The sequence below is a fragment of the Leopardus geoffroyi genome, chromosome A1, assembly GCF_018350155.1.
Source record: "Leopardus geoffroyi isolate Oge1 chromosome A1, O.geoffroyi_Oge1_pat1.0, whole genome shotgun sequence".
NCBI lineage: Eukaryota > Metazoa > Chordata > Mammalia > Carnivora > Felidae > Leopardus > Leopardus geoffroyi.
In genome coordinates this window covers 197417196-197437585 of record NC_059326.1, presented here as the reverse complement: position 1 = coordinate 197437585, position 20390 = coordinate 197417196, and the positions used below count along the sequence as shown (strand labels likewise).

The 20390-nt window shown below is 46.4% G+C and overlaps 1 protein-coding gene across 8 annotated transcripts in view; it reads left to right on the top strand.

Annotated features, from left to right (window-relative positions):
* ABLIM3 (actin binding LIM protein family member 3) overlaps nucleotides 1-20390 on the top strand; it is a 111470-nt gene that overhangs the window by 22545 nt on the left and 68535 nt on the right. For all 8 annotated transcript variants that reach the window (XM_045437637.1, XM_045437650.1, XM_045437618.1 and 5 more), the window contains one exon: nucleotides 16220-16357. In XM_045437637.1, the coding sequence (XP_045293593.1) occupies nucleotides 16220-16357 (138 nt within the window). The remainder of the gene's footprint in view (nucleotides 1-16219; nucleotides 16358-20390) is intronic.

The window sequence follows — 20390 nt, the reverse complement described above, 5'->3', positions numbered from 1 at the left end:
AAATGCCCCCTCCCCCCCCAGTGTGTAGGGTCAGGGGGATCAGGGAATTGCCCCTCGTTGAGAGCCACTGATCTAGGAAAGATGTGTGGTAGGAAAGCGATGGAAGCCAGGGGAGAGAGATGCTTGTGGCTGGGACAGGACTGGTAGAGATGGAGGGAAAAGGCTGAACTGGGAAGCTCGGTAAGGGATCCATCTATATGTCTTGGTAATGGGTAGACTATGAGAGTTTCCACGAACCCACGAGTTTCAGGGTTTGTCGTGTCCAAGAACTGACTCTGGTTTGGACAAGTGACCATGTGACAAGCTGGTTCTGAGACCTCAAAGCGCATTCCTCAGAATACACTAGAGAGAGAGGAAACACCTTTGCTCATCTCTCTGCCCACGCAGCCACCACTGTTCATCTCTGCCTGATGGGGGGGGGGGGTGGGGGCGGGGGGGTGATAGCTCTAATAACAGACCAGAAACAGCTCTTCCTAAGAGAAATGACAACTTTAGAAAAGAAAAGGGTTTAATGAATTAAGAGGAGGCTAATCTATTTGTATTAGGACGTCATTTCATTGCCAGCTGACTTTTAAACATCTGTGAAGATTGGCAAACACATCAGAGAAAATACACTTTGTAATGCTCAGAAGGATATTGGCATAAATCTATCTGTGACAACACTTTTGATGTGCACTAGTATCAGATATCAAGATTTCTAACATTCTCATCGCGGTGCCAAAGAGTGGGTGAGTCTTCTAGTCACTAACCCAAGGGCTCTCGGTCTTTTAAGAAAAGACTCTCCAGAGGAGCTTGTTTAAAACTTAAAGTCTGATTCAGTAGGTATGGGGTAAAGCCCAGGAATCTGTATTTTGATAATCCATACCCCCTCCCCAGGGGATTCTGAAGCAGGCAGTTGGCTGATCACTTTGAGAAACATCCAGCAAAAAGCACCGCCATGAAGACATCCGTTCCAGTTTCACTTCCACCACTGACTTCCACACCCACCTTGTCTCACCTCTCCTCTGCTTGGCTAACTTTTTCATCCCCAGAGTGGCTCCAGAAACCTTCCTCGACTGCTCAGAGGCTCCTTAGCATAGCACCCTTGGTTCCGTAGAGTGCCTGCAGCCATACGGGACAGCCCCCAACTAAAAGTAGCTTCAAGAATCTAGCCATGTCTGTTTCATAGAAGAGAAAGGCCAGAGGAGGGGAGGGGTGATAGCAGATCCACGCAGGTCGATTTAAAGGCTCAGCAGCCTCCTCAAGCACCCAGATTCTTTACAGTGTAGGTGGCTCCTCTCAGGATCTGTTGCGGGAGGCAGGGCTGCAGTTCCAGCGTCCAAGGCGGACAAAACCGTCCAGAGGCTGAGAAGGGCAAGGAAAACCTTGGGCTTCCACCTGACCTCCCCTCCTGTCTCTTCGGCCAGGAGTCCGTCACATGCCTCTGCCTGGGTCAATCAGCTGGCAAAGGAATGAGGTTATGAGAGCCAGTTTCACCAATAAGGACTCCCTCCCCAGGTCTAGGAAAGACAGAAAGACATGGCTGCTCAGGGGAGGATAAACAAAAATGGGTTTCCTGCGGGAGAGGGAGGTTCTGTTAGCAGATGAAGAGACGAATGGCTGTTGAGACCACAACAGTGGTGCCTGCTACGGACTCCTCTTCCTCTCTTGGAGCACTTTGCCCACTATTTTCCCTGCTGGAGTGTGAGTCACACGAGGACAGGGGACCGTGTCCACCTCATCCGTCCTTGTGCCCTCAGCGAGATGCCGGGATCACGTCACATACATGAGGTCTGGCATGAAATGGTCCTGGAATGTGTTTAACTTAAATCGATGGCAGATTATGATTTAGAGGGAAAACTGTGATTAATTAAGACATAAAGTAGTCGGCTGCATGTGACGAAACCACAACTCAAGCTCACTCATAATTGTTTTAGAAAAAGACTGTGCTATATTGGTGCGTATAATTGGGAAGCTCAGATGTGCCGCCGGCTTCGGGCCCATCTGGATCCACAGACTCAGGTGATAGATTCAGGGATCTGTTCATCCTCTCCTTCCATCCCTATCTACTAGGCTGTCCCAACGTGGGGGGCGAGATGGCATCGGGAGCCCCGGACCGCCTTCCCCTAGCTTAGCAACCCAGATGGCTTCTGGGAGAGCTCCTGTAGAAATCCCCGGAGATGACGTGGTCACGTGCCTGCCAGTCACGTGGGAGAGAATTGGGGTTCTCTTGCCTGGCCGGCCCAGGCTCCTTCCCGACCCTGCGTTGGAAGAGGGTCAGCCCACCCAAACCCCACGGAGCGGGTTCCCCACGGGAAAACGAGGTTGTGTTGCCAGAAGAAGCCGAGCAGATGCTGAGCAAGCAAAACAACAGATGTCCGCTACATTTGCGGCCGGGAAAAGCTGTTTGCAGGGCATTCTGCACGGGCCAAACCGTAATTGAGAACTACTTGCTGATACGCACAGAAAGTAAACATTGCCCCCGCATCCCCCTGGATAAACAGATTCAACTTTAAACTCTGAACAATGCTTTGTTTCCTGAAGATAAAAAAAGCAACTGTTGCCCATTGATTTGGGGAAGGGGGGGGTGGGCGGGGAGAGGATCTTTGTTTTTATAAAACCTTTTCTCTCCGAAAGAAATGTATTCATCTTTCCCCCTAATTATCTTTTAGTCGTTTTATTCTCTTTCTTGGTTACTTACCGTGTCTTGACTTCTTCATCCCAGATAACCATGTATCAACAACCTACTTTAAAGTACAAAATGCCCCGTCCTCAGTTGTCTTTCTTTCCCCATCCCCTTTTCAATCAGAAATAATTGGTAAGATTGTCAGCACCCCATTTTTAGACCTCTCTGATTCTTTTACGAAATTCTAGGCTGTAGCATTTAGGGACATATTTTCATTATTTGTTATTTGCCAAGTATGAATTGAGTGCCTACTAGTTCCCAGGGACTGGGTTTGGCACTAAAGTCGCAGTAATAAAAGGGGTGCCTGGGTGGCTCAGTCAGTTAAGCCACCCACTCTTGGTTTCAGCTGGGTCATGATCTCATGAGTTCGAGCCTGGCGTCAGGCTCCATGCTGCCACTCAGAGTCTGCTTAGGATTCCCTCTCTCTCTCTCTCTCTCTCTGCCCCTCCCCCACTCACTCTCTCAAAATAAATAAACTTAATTTTAATAAATTTGGGGGCATCTGGGTGGCTCAGATGGTTGAGCCTCTGACTTCAGCTCAGGTCATGATCTCGCAGTTTATGAGTTCCAGCCCCATACCGGGTTTGCTGCTGTCAGCACAGAGTCCGCTTCGGATCTTCTGTTCCCCTCTCTCTCTCTCTCTCTGTCCCTTGCCTGCTCCTGCTTATGCTCTCTCTCTCTCAAAAATAAATAAAACGTTAAAAACATATCTTTAAAAAGATGCAATAAAAAAAAAACTTACCTACTCCATCGTGGAATTTCCTATAGAGTAGGAGATGTATTTACTTTATCTTTACATCTCCACAATATTTAGCTTTGCTATTATTATTGCTGTTATCGTTATCATTACAGCAAGCTTTGGCTTAGCACTTGCAATATACCAGATGATATGGCACAAAGCACTTCCAGGAAGAAAGGAGCCATTTACGCCACCTCTGCTCCATTCAAAAATTCTGAAAGGCAAATATACCATTCCCAGTTTACAGGTCAGGAAACTGAGGCTCAGTGGCATAGCACTTTGCTCGATCTCATACAGCTTGCGAGAGGAAAAGGCTGGATTTGAACCCAGATCTGACAGGCTCCATAGCCTGTTTTTGCTCCAGCTCACAGAAACTACTCCATAAATACCACCTAGAGCCATGAAAATTTGCTTCTGTTTTTCTGTGAAGGTTAAGAGTCTAATCCAACCACCTCACCTGTGGACTGCAGATGTGGCCTTCGAGTTGCGGGTCCCATAGTGAAGATAAACCTGCAAGGACCCACTCTTCACCCTGATTCCTCGTGTGACCCTGGCAGACATCTTTAAGGCTACCTCCATTTGTCCCCAACCCATACGTCCGCAATTTCAAATCTCTCTCTCTGAAGGGCCATGGGCCTTGGTCTCTTTTCTTGGCAAAACCGCGAGGCTTGTTGTAAAGACACCTAATAGAACTTTCTGCACTAATGACGATGTTCTATTTCTGCTGTCCAATACAATTGCCACTTGCCATATGTGGCCACATGAGTACTTAAAATATGGCTAGTGTTGGGGCGCCTGGGTGGTGCAGTCGGTTAAGCGTCAGACTTCAGCCAGGTCACAATCTCGCGGTCCGGGAGTTCGAGCCCCGCGTCAGGCTCTGGGCTGATGCCTCAGAGCCTGGAGCCTGTTTCCGATTCTGTGTCTCCCTCTCTCTCTGCCCCTCCCCTGTTCATGCTCTCTCTCTCTGTCCCAAAAAAAAAAAAAAAAAAAATATGGCTAGTGTGACTGGGAAACCGGATTTTTAATTTTACTTAACTGATTTAATTTGGCCACATTTGAAGGATGATTAGCCTGTGGGACAGTGCAAACCTAGAATGATCTTCATCATTCTTTTCATTTCTGAACTTATACATATTACTGGGTGGCAAGCAACATTTTTTAATGAAATAGCATGAAGTATTCAAATGGAATGGAATAGAGAAAGAAAAGATCAGTACATATCATGTGTACTAAAAATAAGTCTTGTTTGCGAAAATTTTGTTTCACGTATTTGTGTATTGGGTCATTTTGCAAAAGTAATTTCTTCTAGTGGTTCATGGTCAGAAAAATTGAAAACCCAGGCCCGTCCCTGAGGAAGTAATGTAGCCAGGACCTTGAGATTGACATGCTTATATGGTGCTCCCTTATCCAGCCTGGGGCTCTGCAAGACCTCATTTTAGGAATATTCTACTCTTCCAGATCCTACAGGCATATGGTGAGCATGTGACTTCTCAGATGGCAATTGGAAGTGACTTTGTGGTCATCTATCTGCCTGGATGCAGGGATCCCAAACTGGTGGCCCACAGGCAGAATATATCCCGCCACAGATACGCCTTTTTGGGACCTTAACATGTTTTTGCAGGACAATAATCCCCTGGGGCCTAGCAGCTTCTTCTCCATTAGGTGAGCCAATCTTGTCAGTTTGATCCCCTTGGATTGATTTTGCACTGACATTACCTGCCTGGCCCCTGAAGGCATTTTGTGTTGCACTTGTGTTTAATATGCATAGCATATTGGCTCCGAAAGGAAACTGAGAGATCCAAGAATGCAAACCTTTTCCTTTATAGATGGGAAAACAGTAACCCAGGAACGGGGCGTGTCCTGCCTGAGGCCTCACAAAAAATAACTGGTTCCACCTCCCAGGGAAGAACCAGCTATTAACAGAGATCTTGGTAAGACAGAGCAGGAAGGAAGACAGGGGAAAGGTGGGGAGGGGGAAGAGGAAGAGAGAAGGAGAGAGGGACTGAGAGATAAAGAAAGACAGAGGGAGGGAGGGAGCAGATGAGACACAGTAGAACCATGGTGAGCCATTCTCCCAGCCTGGGGAAAGGAAGGCCTGACAGCCCAGATTGGGGGGGGGGGGTGCTATTGTGTAGTAAGCGCGCCTGCAGGTGAATGGATGATGGCCAAGGTCATCCAAGAGAGCCCTGTCGAACTTGGAGCAGTGAGGCAAGCACTCTGGACACCAGAGAGGGGGCTTTGGGGGACCTCTGCCCCCTGAGCACCGAAGCTGCTTGGGATGGCTTTGGTGTCACTTGTACCTGACTTTGGCCTGTTCTTGGGCAAACGGTCCCTGATCAGAAGGGAGAACATCTCCCTGCTGGAGAACATCTGATGTGGCCAGGGTAGCAGAGACCCTGAGCGAGCTCCTCCCCTCACGGAGCCTCAGGGCTGCATGCTGCATCTGTAAAATGTGGAGGAGAAGGAGCCTAAGGAAGGTGTCCGTCCTGAGGGCTAGCTTGGAGAGAGAGGGGGTCACAAGTAGGTGGCGTGTCAGACCCTCCATCACTTCAGTCACAGCAGCTGTGTGGGCCCTGGGCGGTGATCACAACGCCAGTGCCTTCAAGTGCCTGGCAGTGTGGGAGAGAAGCTGGCCAAGGGTGAGGCAAAAGGAAGAGGTGGGAGCCATGGTGATGTGGAAGGATTTAAAAACAAACACCGCGCCGCGCAAATAAAGCGTGTCTGGGAGCCCCATCCAACGCAAGCATCCCCTGGTCTAGGGGATTTCCCTGAATAACTCCCAGGTCACTGTGTGTTTGCATTCCAGGCATGGTTTGCAATGAATCCATACAACCTAGAGGCCATTTCATCATTTCAAGGAAGGGTTTGAAGCTTTAAAAAAAAAAAAAAAAAAAAAAAAGGAAAGCTCTAGACGAGATATTTTCTATATGCCTTCCCTTCTGATGCTGAAAACCCGTAAGTCAAGGGGAGCCCGGGTGACAGCTGATGTTCCTTGCATTTCCCAACAGTCTGTCAGAGCCTGATGGCCTGACAGTCTCAGGAAGCAAACATTGTATAAGTATTAAAACCTCTGGCTCGGAGGCCAAGGGACTGAGTCACTCATAGCACAAAGACAATTGGTAGCTTCCTGGAGTTCCTCTATTTCCAACATGGTTTCCAGGGCCTCGGAAGCAACCCAAATAGTGTTTTCAGATAAGCTGTAGAGATGCTGGAAAGGCTGCCTCGAGGCCCCAGGGCAAGACAGCCATTATGCTTGTTGGGATTGCCTGGCTGGCCAGGTCCCCTTCTTTCCCTCAGGATACACTAGGAGGCAAAATCAAGCCTCTTCTAGACCTCCCATGCCTGCCTGAATCCTAGCTCCAATGTCTGCATGTGGTGTGAATTCAGGCCAATTAATTAACCTCTCTGTGCCTCAGATTGCCCTTGGATAGAAGAGGGATCCTAGGGTATCTGTCTCGTGGGGCTTGAGAATTCAGTGAGATGGTAGGTCTGAAGAACTTGGCACAGGGCCTGGCACCTAGTAATTGTCCAGTTCATGTTAGCGTTTAGCTCTTTTCACAGCCCTTCAGTGTCCCTGATTGGGGGCTTGGTAAAGATATGAGGGACAGAGTCAGCAATGACAAGAGACGTGGTGTTGATTGACAGGAGCCACCTCCAAGCGGGAAAAATGCCAAACACCCTAGGGATTTCCCCCTCCTGCAGCAAGTCTCAACTATTTCTCAGCCATTCATACCCAGCTCTATAGATCGTATTTTTAGAACCCCGTGCCCAAGTGCAGCAAGATGATAGTCTTGAAATATTAACTGGTACTTCCTTCACCCAGCCCTCCTGCTCCTTCCCTCTATTCAGTGAAGGAGGCCTCAGGGCCAGGATGGGCAGCGGGAGGCAGAGACAAAAGAGGTCACTTCCTGGCTTTTGAATTTCAAAAGTTTGTGCCCTTAGAACAGGAAGGATCCACTACAAAGCTAAACATTCTAGAGAAAGTGTAAATTCGAGAGAGCAAAAAGCACTTCTTTACCCCCAGCTAACAAAATGAGTCCCTGACCCAGAGGTGGGGAGGAGAATCTGCGGGAAAGAAATGAGAACACAGATCTATTTGAGTCCTTAGAAAGAGGCCCCGTGCTGCCCCTCTGGGCTGAGCCCCCCAACGCAACCCCAGCGAAGAGCAGGATGGGGGTACATGCTGGCCATCTGCTTATGTTGAGTTTCTGCTTATGCTGAAATAGGAACCAAGCTGACTGAAAAGAAAGAATTGAGGGCTTTTATTGTTGTTTTTTAATCTTGAAGTGTTTTATTGAATTCAGTCAGAAGTATATGGGTTTTCTTTCTTTCTTTCTTTCTTTCTTTCTTTCTTTCTTTCTTTCCTCCCTCATTTCTTTCTTTCTTTCCTCCCTCATTTCTTTCTTTCTTTCCTCCCTCATTTCTTTCTTTCTTTCCTCCTTTCTTTCCTCCTTTCTTTCTTTCTTTCTTTCTTTCTTTCTTTCTTTCTTTCTTTCCTTCTTTCTTTCTTTCTTTCTTTCTTTTCTTTCTTTCTTTCCTCCTTCCTTTCTTTCTTTCCTCCCTTCTTTCTTTCTTTCTTTCCTCCTTTCTTTCTTTCTTTCTTTCTTTCTTTCTTTCTTTCTAATCATAAGATTAACATAGAAATGAGTAGAAAGTTAATTCTATGATATTGTTTCGGGACCAGCTTTCCGAATTTAGCAACTCAATAAAAATCCACAATTCTCATCTTATCAAGTGACTTGACCAACAAGTGAAGAATGCATCACTCCAGTCGTGGACTTGAGGTCCAGGGTTCTCGCCTGGGACCTCGCTGAGGTAAAGAGCCATTTGAGTCTAGACAGACTCTTGCTGCTGGAGCTGGCGCGTGGCAGCTGGCTGTCAGGCAAGAGCAGCCTGTCTGGCCAAGAGCGTGCCGTTCTGACACATGTCCTGACAACATACTTCTGAAGAAGGTGGCGCGGCCATGTTGCCAGCTCCCCGCCATGACCACGGAACACGCTGACGAGCCTGGCAGAGAGAGGCTGAGGAAGAGTTTCTGTTGCAGCAAGGCTTTTACAATGTCGTCTTGGGGTGACAGACCGTGTTACCGACCTGCTGACACGGGAAAGTGGGGCCAGGCCGGGCCATCTGTGCAGGGACTGGGGGTTTCCCAGAGCGCCCCTGCCTCTGCTCTGTGACAGCTGCCAGCACCTGCAGATCCTGCCTCTCTGAGGGACCCAACACCCACACCTGTCGGGCTGCCCCTCTCATGCCGGGGAAGTGGCTCAAGGCTGCCATCCGCTTATTGGGGGGGGGGGGAGGGGGGCAACCATCATGGCGTCTTCATCCTTGGCCACAGATGCTGCGTTACCGTGCCCAGTTTCCTGGGCTGTACCCTCCAAACGTTATTCTTAAATCTGTGTGAAATTTATGTGCACATTGGAAATCGGCTAGACAAGGGATGGATGATTACTGTCTGGGGAGTAATTAGATGCCCTTTGTAGCCTCCCCCAAGCCCACTCCCTCCCCAGAGGGAGCCGTGTTGGCACTGGTGCATGGCAGGCAGTAAAGCATCGTGGTGAGAACTGCCTAGGTTCAGGTCCTGCTGCCATACTAACGGTGTGGCCTTGGGCGAGTGACCTCAGCTCTTCGGGCCTCAGTTTCTGCATCTGTAAAATAGGGATATTAATAAGGTCCCTCTCCTGAACTCGAAAACTCAGCGAGATGGCGTATGCATATACTTTCTGACAGAGTAACCGCTCTCTCACTGCTATCCCTTATCCTTCCAGGCCTTTCCTTGGGCATTCAGCCATGCTGTTTTGTTCAGCTTCTTTCCAAGCTGTCCCCTTATGCTTCTGCATCTTAGACCACTGACCCCACCCCACCCCCAACCCCCGTCGGCCCACCTGGGCTAATGCTAAGCCTCAGCACGACTCCAGATTTATGGAAATTTATTCTTCTGTGTCTGTGAACTCCCTCCCCCACCTTTTGGTGACCCTGGGGCCACTCTCCGGGTTGCCTCTCTTATCCTGTTATTCTAGAACACACACCCTCAGACACTGACGCAAGCAAGCCTAAGTTCTCTCCCCTCCCTCCGGGCCTCAGCCTTCTCATTTGTTAAATGAAACCAAGGGACTCATTTTATTCGCTCTTTAATTTATCCACCAAATACTTTTGAGCACTCACGTACGTGGCACACAATAGTACAGTGGCCAACAAGACACCCGTGGTCCCTGCCCTCATGCAGCTCACAGTCTAGTGTATGAGGTCACCTCTCAGTCCTCTTCCGCTCTGACCGGCCCCAGGGAGTCACACGATGAACACAGGTGTAATGACGCCATGCGGGGGCACACGCGTGGCCCTTCTGCGCTACGGGAAAGCAGCCCTCGCGGTCTCCCTACAGTTTCCAGAAAACAAATCACTCACCGATTCTCAGTATGCACACACAACCGACGTGCCAACGCGTCCCCCAGGGAACAGCAGATGTGCCCAAAATACACCGCCCCAGGAAAGCGCAGATCATAGCCTCTGTTCCCACCACAGGAAACACCCAAGTCACACATTCCTCTTCAGGGTACATCAAAAGCGTGTCAACCACCCACCTCTACAGCCCACGGAAACCCGTACACAGACAGCTCGGAGATGGGGGGAGAAAAAGGAGGAGCCTCTAAGGTGGGGAACAGGCAGCAGCCAGGGCGCCACTCTTCCTGACAGGAGGGAGGGAAAAAACCAGAAGACCTTTGCCCAAGTTGGACTGGTCCAAAAATGGATTTGACAGTGTCTGAACCCAACTCGGTAGCAAGTGACAGGAGCCATTCAGAAAAAGTTCCTGATGGAAGCGCGTGGCTTCAGAGGTCTTTTAAATTTTTTTAAGTTTATTTATTTATTTATTTTTTTTTTAATTTTTTTTTTTCAACGTTTATTTATTTTTTGGGGGACAGAGAGAGACAGAGCATGAACGGGGGAGGGTCAGAGAAAGAGGGAGACACAGAATCGGAAACAGGCTCCAGGCTCTGAGCCATCAGCCCAGAGCCCGACGCGGGGCTCGAACTCACGGACTGCGAGATCGTGACCTGGCTGAAGTCGGACGCTTAACCGACTGCGCCACCCAGGCGCCCCGAAGTTTATTTATTTTTGACAGAGAGAGAAAGAGAGCGTAAGCTGGGAAGGGGCAGAGAGAGAAGGAGACACAGAATCCGAAGCAGGCTCCAGACTCCAAGCTGTCAGCACAGAGCCTGACCCGGGGCTTGAACTCGCGAACCCTGAGATCATCACCTGGGCCGAAGTCAGACGCTCAACCCACTGAGCCACCCAGGTGCCCCCCAGAGATCTTTTAATATTAATTATTGCTTGTATTTACCACGCCCGAGTTACATGCAAGCTGTGTACTAAGCACTTCTATATAATTTAAGTGATATAATACTCACCGATGACCTGAATTATTCCCACTCTAGAGATGAACAAACTGAGACAGGTGTCATGCCCTTAACTTGTTCAAGGTCACACAGCCGGCAGGCAGCAGGGCTAGAATAGAAACTCAGCCTTCCTGACTCCAGCATCCACACCCTTAACCTCTGTGCCTCAATGCAAGGATCCTACGTCTCTGTGGCCTTACCTCAGGAAACGGGATCAGGGCTGCAGGCCCTGATTCAACCCCAAAATCAAATTCAAGGATCCTGTTGTAAAGTGCCAGATACTCTTCTATACAGACCCCACCCTAAGCTTTCAGGCAACTGCTTTCTACCCATGAAATGCCTGGATCCACAGTCGGAGCTCCTCCTCGGTATTTAGGAAATACCTGTGAACACACCCCGGTACTCTGGGCCCTAATGAGGCCGTGGGGAGCAGACGTGTGACAGCTCCTGCCATCGGTTATTTTCCTGGGCCCGGGGCGGTTGCAAGCTCATTTCTGAACCGGTTGATTCCCTGCTCGATGTTGCAACATTCACCCAGAAGCTCCACTGTTTTTATTACACTTCCAGCCAGTGATTCACAGTTGTACTGTCTCCAAGTCAGTTTTGTCGCTCTTTTCATTATGCCCCAGGATAGCATAGGTGCTCCTGCTTTTTAAAGACTATTTTAAAGATGACTCAATTAGAATGTAGGAACGTTGTTATCTACAAGGTCAGGCAACCCTCAGGGGAGGAAGGCAAATTGTGCAGCTACTGCATCAGTAAGGAGAACATAACTTAGGTCGCGGTGTTTGGGAGAGGGCAATCACGCCATCATGTGCTTTTGAAAGAGCCTCATCTAATGACAGACAACGCGGATCTAGTTTAAAAGTCGAGACCAGTTCAGGGAGAGAAGGGGGGTGGAAGGGGGGAGGGAGAAGGAAGCACAGAAAAGGACACACAGAGCCAGAGCCAGCTTTTAATTGGACGGAATCTTGCAAATCATTTTGTCCAAGCCCCTCGTTGATTACAGAGGGAGGATTTGTCCAAGATGGTAGAACCAGGTAAGAACAGGGAGGGAATTGGAACCCAGGCCACCCACGCACTATCTATGAGAGAGAAGCACCTAAGATTTAAAAAAAAAAAAAAAAAAAAAAAAAAAACAATGGCCAGAGGGAGGGAGGAAAAGCCTGATGGAGGAATTGGATGCTCAGCTTGTTTCCTGCTCAGTTCAACTCACTGTCTCCTTTAAACTTGCCAGGAGGCCGGCCACCCCTCCCCTCCCGAGGTGCTGTTGTGCTCCAACACTTTTAAATTATCTTTGTCACATTTGGGGAGAGCTTCACGTGCAAACTTCATCGCGGAATTAAGTTGTATTTCCCCATCGCGCTTAAAGATTTGCTATGTATGTGAAAGACGACTTCATTTTTCAGAACCTTCAATTTTCATCTCGAAGGCGTTGACCAACTGATTTTCTGTCTTAAAAAATTACTCTGACAGCCTTTTGCCAGCTGACTTTTTTTGCCCTTGTTCTTGGAAAAATTAAGATTGTTCAGTCTCGCGGTGCCTAAAACATTGTGACTTAAAAAAAAAATAGTATTTATTTCATTGCTCAGAAGATTTTGTTTCCAGATCAAATTCAGGATGGGTGAATGTGTGTGTGTCATTGGCTCCTGTTGCAAACTGCTTTTAAGTACAACTTTAAAACTTCAAGGGTGAAAAGGAATAATTTAAGTCTGAGGCGGTATTCCTGAACTAATTGGTACGTGTTATTTTTATATAAATAAGATTCAACTAGATTTAATTTCTTTCCGACCCCCCTCCCCCACCCCATCCTCATTGCCTGGTGTCCGTTTGTGGATCTATAAAGCTGTAATGTCCAATAATGGTGCCGCTAGCCACATGTGGCTATTTAAATGTAAATTTGTATTAATTAAAAAGAAATAAAATTAAAAATTCAATACCTCCGTCATGGTAGCCACATTTCAAGTGCCCAACAGCCACATATGGCTAGTAGTTATTACATCGGACGATATAAATGCAGAATAGTTCCATACTCAGAAATCTACTGGACAACACTGCTTACGGACTAGGAAGGGAGAATGCCTCTCCTAATGCCCTTTATTGGCCAAATAACATTAAACAGAAGCCAGAGATTCCCTGCGCGCATTTGAGAAACAAATCACATGATCCGTATGTCTAAACCGGTAACTTCATGGATTATTCCACCGGTGAGCAGAGTTAATGTCCTTTGAGGCTCATGGTCGCTGTAAAATGTTGCTCCCAGGGATAAGCAGTTCAAAAATTCAGGTAAAAGTCAATTTGTAATTCAAGAGACATTTGCCCATAAGACAAATGTTATAAGTCACATGACTGATTTTGTAGTACTTTCTGAGATGAAAATTAGTGGAAATGATACCCAGCAGAAAATCAACAATAAAATTTTAATGTGTTTTTTTTTTGGAGGGGTTTAGATTGGTGGGAAGAAATGACCCCTCCATACACACCTACGTGCACAGAATCAAGTTAGATTACGTTGTGGATGTAATCACCCGAGGATGCTTTCCGGGCAGGAGCAGATATGGCATATGTCAGCATAGCCTCCTTGACCCCTAGAGTTCCTGTTGGCAGTATCTAGATAAAGAAAGATCTTCACACATCTCGAAGATCAAATCTTGCTACACCGCTGCCCTTTTATAATCACAGTTTATTTACATCAGCAATCTGGAAGAACTCACACCCGCGATGCCTGCATTTCTATTTATGGGATTATTTACAAACATCAGACATTTGTAGGTTTCCAGCCTGTCAGCATCACCAAAGCGGCACCCTCATCCTGAGGGAAGCAGCAGGGTTAGGGCGGGGGGAGCCCATCAGTAACTCTGACCCCCCCCCCCAGAAAACCCATTTTCTCAATCCGTCCCCTCACTCTGATTTTACGCCTTTTTATCTGAGTGGTTCAAAGACTGAGTTTTGACTGAGGACCATGATCACAAATAAATTTCCCTAGAAAATCAAATCGGGGAAAATCTAATTGATCTTGGAAGTTGGTTCTTGAGCAGGAAGGCAGGTTAAATTAGAGGAGGTAGATGAAAATCAGTACAGAGCATCTGGAGGGACTTTGGGATACTTTTGAGACCTCTCATCCCTATTGGTGATGATTATCCTGTTGGTACTTACTTGATTTTCAGACTCATAGATTTGTTTCCCTCGACAATGGTGGATCACTTCAGTGCTCAAGTAAATAGAATCTACGTGGCTTTTTCCCCCCACAGATTGGTGGGAGAGGGGAGAGTGGGATATTTTCCAGGGATGGTGAACAAGAATCAGAGAAAAAAGAAAAGGAAACAGGATGAATGCATATGGACATTCTGGGGGTGGGAAAGGATTGCTCTGAGCTGTGGGGAGGATGTGATGATCATGGTACCGGTGAACATTTGTGGAGCATTTCATGTGCTTTTTGAAATGCTTTACATGTATTAACCGGTTTAATGAGTTAATTAATGATTTAGTTAACTAATTAACTCACTTAACATTTGTCTTAAGTTTAAGACGGGAAACAAGTTGGATAAGGAGCATGAACTTGAGAAAAAGATTGGGAAAAGGATATTCTCCTGCCTCAGATGGCAAACTTGTCCGAGGCAACACTTTCAGGGCTCAGCAACCAGCTTTTTGCCCTAAGGTGCACCGGGAGTTCAGGGTACCTGTAAGTGAACGATAATTGAAAGTCCCACTTTCCTGTTTCTTATCTTCAAAAGGAGGAAGCAGATGAGATCAGTTACAAAGATCATCTTTGAGAATCTGGAGAAAGCTGTGGGATAATGTACCTAACACCAAATTTTATATTTAATTAGAAATACTAGACCCCAGGTGCCTCCGTCAGGATATGCTGCAGTAACAAGCCAATGACGACAAAATTCCTCCTTGCTCACAATAGATGTTCATCCTGGGTTAGCCTTGGAGCTCTGCTCCATGACTCCCCAGTCAGGAACCCAAGCTGATGCATCCTGCACACCATCTGGGGTTTCACTGGTTGCTGGGCTATGGAAAAGGCACCAACTGGCTCATAGGGCTTCCAATTGAAAGTGACACACACACTTCCCATTCACATTTCATTGCCAAGCAAGACAGCACGGACCACCCTTCATGTGCCTAGAATAAAAGATTCAAATTTCAGCCAACAGCCATTAACAACTACGGCCCTAGGTCAGGAAGCCCTGAATCAAGTGATCTCTAAGTCCCTTTTCAGGGCAAGGTTTGCGTGACTTATAATACGCTTGTTCAAATTGTAGGCAATAAATCGATATGTCTCAATGATAGACATCAATTCCCCTCCAATCAGGTGGTCATCTTCATAGCCAGGACAAGAGTGAGCCTCCTCCTAATAGGATATGAGCAAAAGAGTTTAGACTGTTGCTTCAAGTTTGAGAATTGAGGAATTCTCTCCCAGTCCCCCTAGGGGCTTTCTACAAGAGAGATTTGACTCCTCATTGGCAAAGCTATGTCAACAGCGTATACATAATGAGTGGACCAGAGAGCTGTCAATATCCCTTCCAACCCTGAATGAAGCAGGTGCTTAGAATAAACAAACAAAATTATTCTAATCAGATGACCAGATTTTAGAATGGTTAAGCAAAGTATATCTCAGGGACGGGAGATCTAGAAAAGTGGCCATGAGAACGTCTGAGCAAGAGAACAATAGACCCATAGGCTAGCAGAGCTCTGCAGTATTGTTAAATGCCCAGCCTCCAGGGACTTCAGCCCCTTTGTCCTCTCTACCAGATCTTTTTTCTTCATTAGATACTTCTGATGTTTTCTCAATGTTACGGAAACTGCTCTCAAAGGCAGCCTTAAGAGGCGTCCCCTCATCAACCTCCTTCCAAACTAGAGTGCCTCCCTTTTATGCCTCTTTGTTACACAAAGTCTGTGCTACCACTGACTACCCTCATTTTACAGATGTCAAAACAAGAGGCCCAGTGAGAGGGTGTCACTTGCTTAACTCAAAGGCCGATTGGAGGCAGGGTCAGTCACCCATTTCTTTGAGACCCGTGTCACTTGCAGGACCCAAATTCTCTTTGAGAAGTTCGGGGCCTGGTTTTGATCCAGAAATCACCAAAGAAATGGTATTTCTTGAAGTACTCTACTTCCTCTTTTACTTTTTTTTTTTTTTCCACGAATTTGGCCACTATTATTGCGAGGAAAGGTTACGCTCACTCTTAAGTCTCTGCCTGCTTAAGGAGATTTATGGACTCACGTCTCAATGCCACTCACCTTCTCATGATGCCCGAGCTTGGCAGGTGCAGCCCTGATGATGTATTGAAGGTACTCAGCTAATTACTTCCCTTTCTGCTTTTTCTCCCAGGTAGGATTAGGACAGTGTCTTCTAGCAGAGTTTTTAAAGAGCAAGGGCCTTCTGGATGGTGATCTCTTTGTTTCTTTCTACAGTTCCTTATCAGCAGAATCCTTACAATCCCCGAGGCAGCTCCAATGTCATCCAGTGCTACCGATGTGGAGACACCTGCAAAGGGGAAGTGGTTCGTGTCCACAATAACCACTTCCACATCAGATGCTTCACCTGTCAAGGTAGGAGACCCAGACTCCCAACCCCCTCGTCAGATTGCAGGCCCTGGTATCACCCCCCAGGACATGCCACAGGGGCGGGCAGAGCAAACACAGGCTGCTGAGATACCTATACGGGCCCAAAGAAACTTTCCTTGCGCCTGTTATGAGAACTCTCCCATAGGCAGCGTGGAGTGAAGAGGGGACAGAAGAGTCGGGACGTTGGGGAGAGAGGGCAGCTGGTGACCTCAGAGTGGTAGCGCTGACCCGGAAGGAAGAAGGCAATCCCGCAAGCTTAACTTACAGATCTGGAAAGAATCCTGTCTTGTGCCTATAAATCAATCTGAGAGTGAATGAAAGAGTAAGCAGTCCTGGCTGAAAGTCAGCATGGCGCTGAGTCGAGCACCTGTTCTGTAACAATGTGGCAATCCTCAGAGGTTAAGTTTAACAGAGGAGAAGGTCCATTATGACTTCACTAAGGTCTGTAGTTTGGGGGCAGACGGATGTTGGGTTACCTCTGAACCCTTAGGAGCCATCAGTTCCTAAAGAAGCAGGATAACCAGCAGCAGGAAGGAAGAGAAACTCTGCTGACAGAGCCCAGAGACGCACCTGGCCCAAGCAGGGCAACACTCCCTGACCTCCCCAGCCTCCACTGCTTGAATGCCTCATCCAGGCTTCCTGTTCCACAGCGCAGCCAATCTGAGGTTGGACGGCCCTGTGGGTTATAAAATATTCGGCCCCAAAGAGTTAACATGGCACCTGTTGGTTCTAGATCCGCCCTTATGAAGTCCGATGAGCGCTTCGTGTTTGCCTTACAACCATGACTGCTATTCACATGCTTGTAGCAGCTAGGGCTCCCCGTGCCTGATTATAGATCCTCAAATTGATCCTATGGACCCTTACATTCCAACTTGTATCATCATCGTGGAGTCTTCCTCCTTGGTCCATTCCGGTTTGTCAGTATCATTCTGAAAACATAGCGCCCAGGACAGACCACGGCTCTCAAGGTCCGCCAGCTACAGCAAGGGCAACATTTCTGTGAATATGACTGATGTCGAATTGACCTCCTGAGGAGCCACTTCACACCATTGACATAGACTGAATTTGCGGCCAAACGAAACCTCGGATCTTTTCGTTTTAGTAACTGCTTCCAACCTCAGTCTCATGTGTCTGAGATTGACTTCCCCTGCCATCGAGAAAAACTCTGGATCTCTTCCTCAGGATCTAACTACACGCCGCACTGAGCAAATAAACTCAGTGAATAAACATACTCACATGCCTTAATTTTTTGTACGGAAGCATACATGGAGTATATTTTAATTGACGTGGTTTAAATTCTACAGTGTGAATTGGCAAGTCCCTTTAGTGGAAGCTGACCTGCCAAAGTGTCTTGGTGAGTGACCGTTGTTACATCCCCTAGAAACCGAGGCAGGACAGAGGGTGCAGACAATAAAATTGTTCTCGGGAGGTTTGAGCTAGCACGGTGCAGTTGTATTCTTAAGCAAGCATATTAGTTACCTTTTGCTTACACCAAAATTTACCAGTGTAAAATAATTTTTTATTTAGCTCGTGATTCGCTGGGTTGGCGGGGCCGTTCTTCCAGTCTGCGCTGGCCCTCCGTATCTCCGCTTGCCTCATGATATTGGTGGGTCAGCTGGCAGTGGTTGCCAGGCTGTTGAGCTGGGTGCCTGCATATGGCTTCTCGTCCTCCAGCAGCCTGGCCTGGACTCCTCTGCATGGTGGTCTCAGAGTTCCAAGGACAGGAGAGCAAGCTTCAATAAGCGAGACCCGTTTCAGCCTCGGCATGCGTCCTGCTTGCTAAAGTCCCATTGGCCAAAACGAGTCAAATGGCCAACCCAGATTCAAGATTGTAGGGAGATAAGCTTTGCCTTTTGTGGGAGGATTTGCACATGTCAAGAGCATGAAGGCAGAGAAAAAGAATTTGGCCATTTTGACAATCCACCACAGGGCAGTTATGGAATCTCCTTTCATGGAGATTTTAAAGAAAAAAAAATAGATTTACTTTTCTGACTATTTTCAATGTCAGCTTGCTTAGAAGTGAAACAAATGAGAGGATTTTTGTTTCCAGCAGTAACCAGTTATAGAGACTAGTTACCCTAAATAGCCTCATTTGAAAAAGTTAAAATCTCTGTGAATTTTTCTTACAACTCTTTTACCGTGCCCTACTGTGCTGACATGAAAGGAAAGAACCTGCAGAGGCGAAAAACAAAAATAAAAGCAGAAGTCCTGGTGTGGCTTCCAAAGCCATATTTAATCCCCTAAACCTTGGAGACCTTGAGCTCTTGCCTCGATGGCTATATGGATCATGGACAGGTAGAGGTTAGAGCTGGTCTGAGTAGAAATGTAATAGGAGACCTCTGAGTAAAGCTGAGATTTTCCCCTATGAAAATCTTACTCTCATTGTATGGATGGATGAGAAATAAAGTGGAGAAGGAGACAGCAACAAACCTTGTCTGTACCAACTTTGGCACTGGGTAGAGAATAAAGCGTTTATCAAAATGTCTGTCCATAATCCACCTTTAACATGGATTCATGTTCTATATTCATGCTATATATTTGGCATAAATTTTTAAAAAGTGTAACGTCATTTAAATTCTTTTTTTAATTTTTTTAATGTTTGTTTTTGAGAGAGAGAGAGAGAGACACAAGCATGGGAAGGGCAGAGAGAAAGAGAGAGAGAGAGAGGAAGGCACAGAATCTGAAACTGGCTCCAGGCTCCGAGCTGTCAGCACAGAGCCTGATGCGGGGCTTGAACTCAGGAACAGCAAGATCATGACCTGAGCTGAAGTCAAAGGCTTAACCGACTGAGCCACCCAGGCACTCCCAGAATTTAAAAGAAAGTGATCCTACATTTGGTAAATGGCAGAAGCAAATGATAGTCCACTTTGGAGGAACTCAGCTTTACTCCAGACCTCAAAAAACGCCCTCAGATAACATTATTAGCAAAATGAGTAACTCATTCCAATCATAATGGCATAACTACCAGCAAAAGCAATGTAAAGAAGAATCAGGACCTTAAAGACTTCATAAATTGGTATTTTCTGACATTATGTAATGACTAGATTCAATACATTTAAGTAGGGGAGAAGGACCATAAAAAATGAGCAAGAAACAACACATTGTAACCAATAGCACAACAGATTTTAAAAAAGACACAAAACTTCAAAATAAAAATATGTAATATTTGAAATTAGAAAGTCAATGTATGGATTATATGGCAGATTAGGTGTTGCTGGAGAGAATTTAATAAGCTGTAAGATTTAGCCAAGAAAAAGGTATATCCATATAGCCCAGAAATATAAGAAGGTAGTAAAAATAAAAGAGAAGTTCATACACGGAGAGAATAGTGAAGAGGTTTGACATACATCCCATCAGAGCTCTAGAGATATGTAACAGAACACATGAGTGGGAAGACAGTATTTGGAGACATGACAGCTCTGAAGTTTCTAGAACTGTTCAAAGATACAAATCCTTGGATCCAGAAACTTAAGAAATCCCGCTAGAAAAATAGAAAATACTTACATCATCAGAATGAACTGCAGATTACCAAAGGCAGAAGACGATCTTAAAAACATCCAAGAGAAGAAATAGATCATCTGCACATGAATGGTAAGTAGACTGACAGCCGGCATGTTAGTAGCAACAAGGAAACCAGAGAACGGTGAAATAATACCTGTCTGTACTGAAAGAAATAACTATAAATGTAGAATTAGGTATTCAGCCAAAGTGTCTTTCAAGAACAAAGGCAAACCCATAACCAACGTCATACTTAATGGTGAAAGACTGCTTGCTTGCCTGTAAAGTCAAAAGTAGGAACAGGATGTTTGCTCTCACTACTCCCATTCAGCATTGTACTGTAGGTTCATATTGGGTCAGTTATACAAGAAAGTGAAATCAAAGACATCCAGATTGAAAAAGAAAAGGTAAGATTATTTCTCTATGCACGTGGCATGATCTTAATATATGCACTAAAAAACTATTGGAAATAAATAAGTTCAGCAAGGTTGCAGGGTGAAAGATCAGTATAACAAAGTCA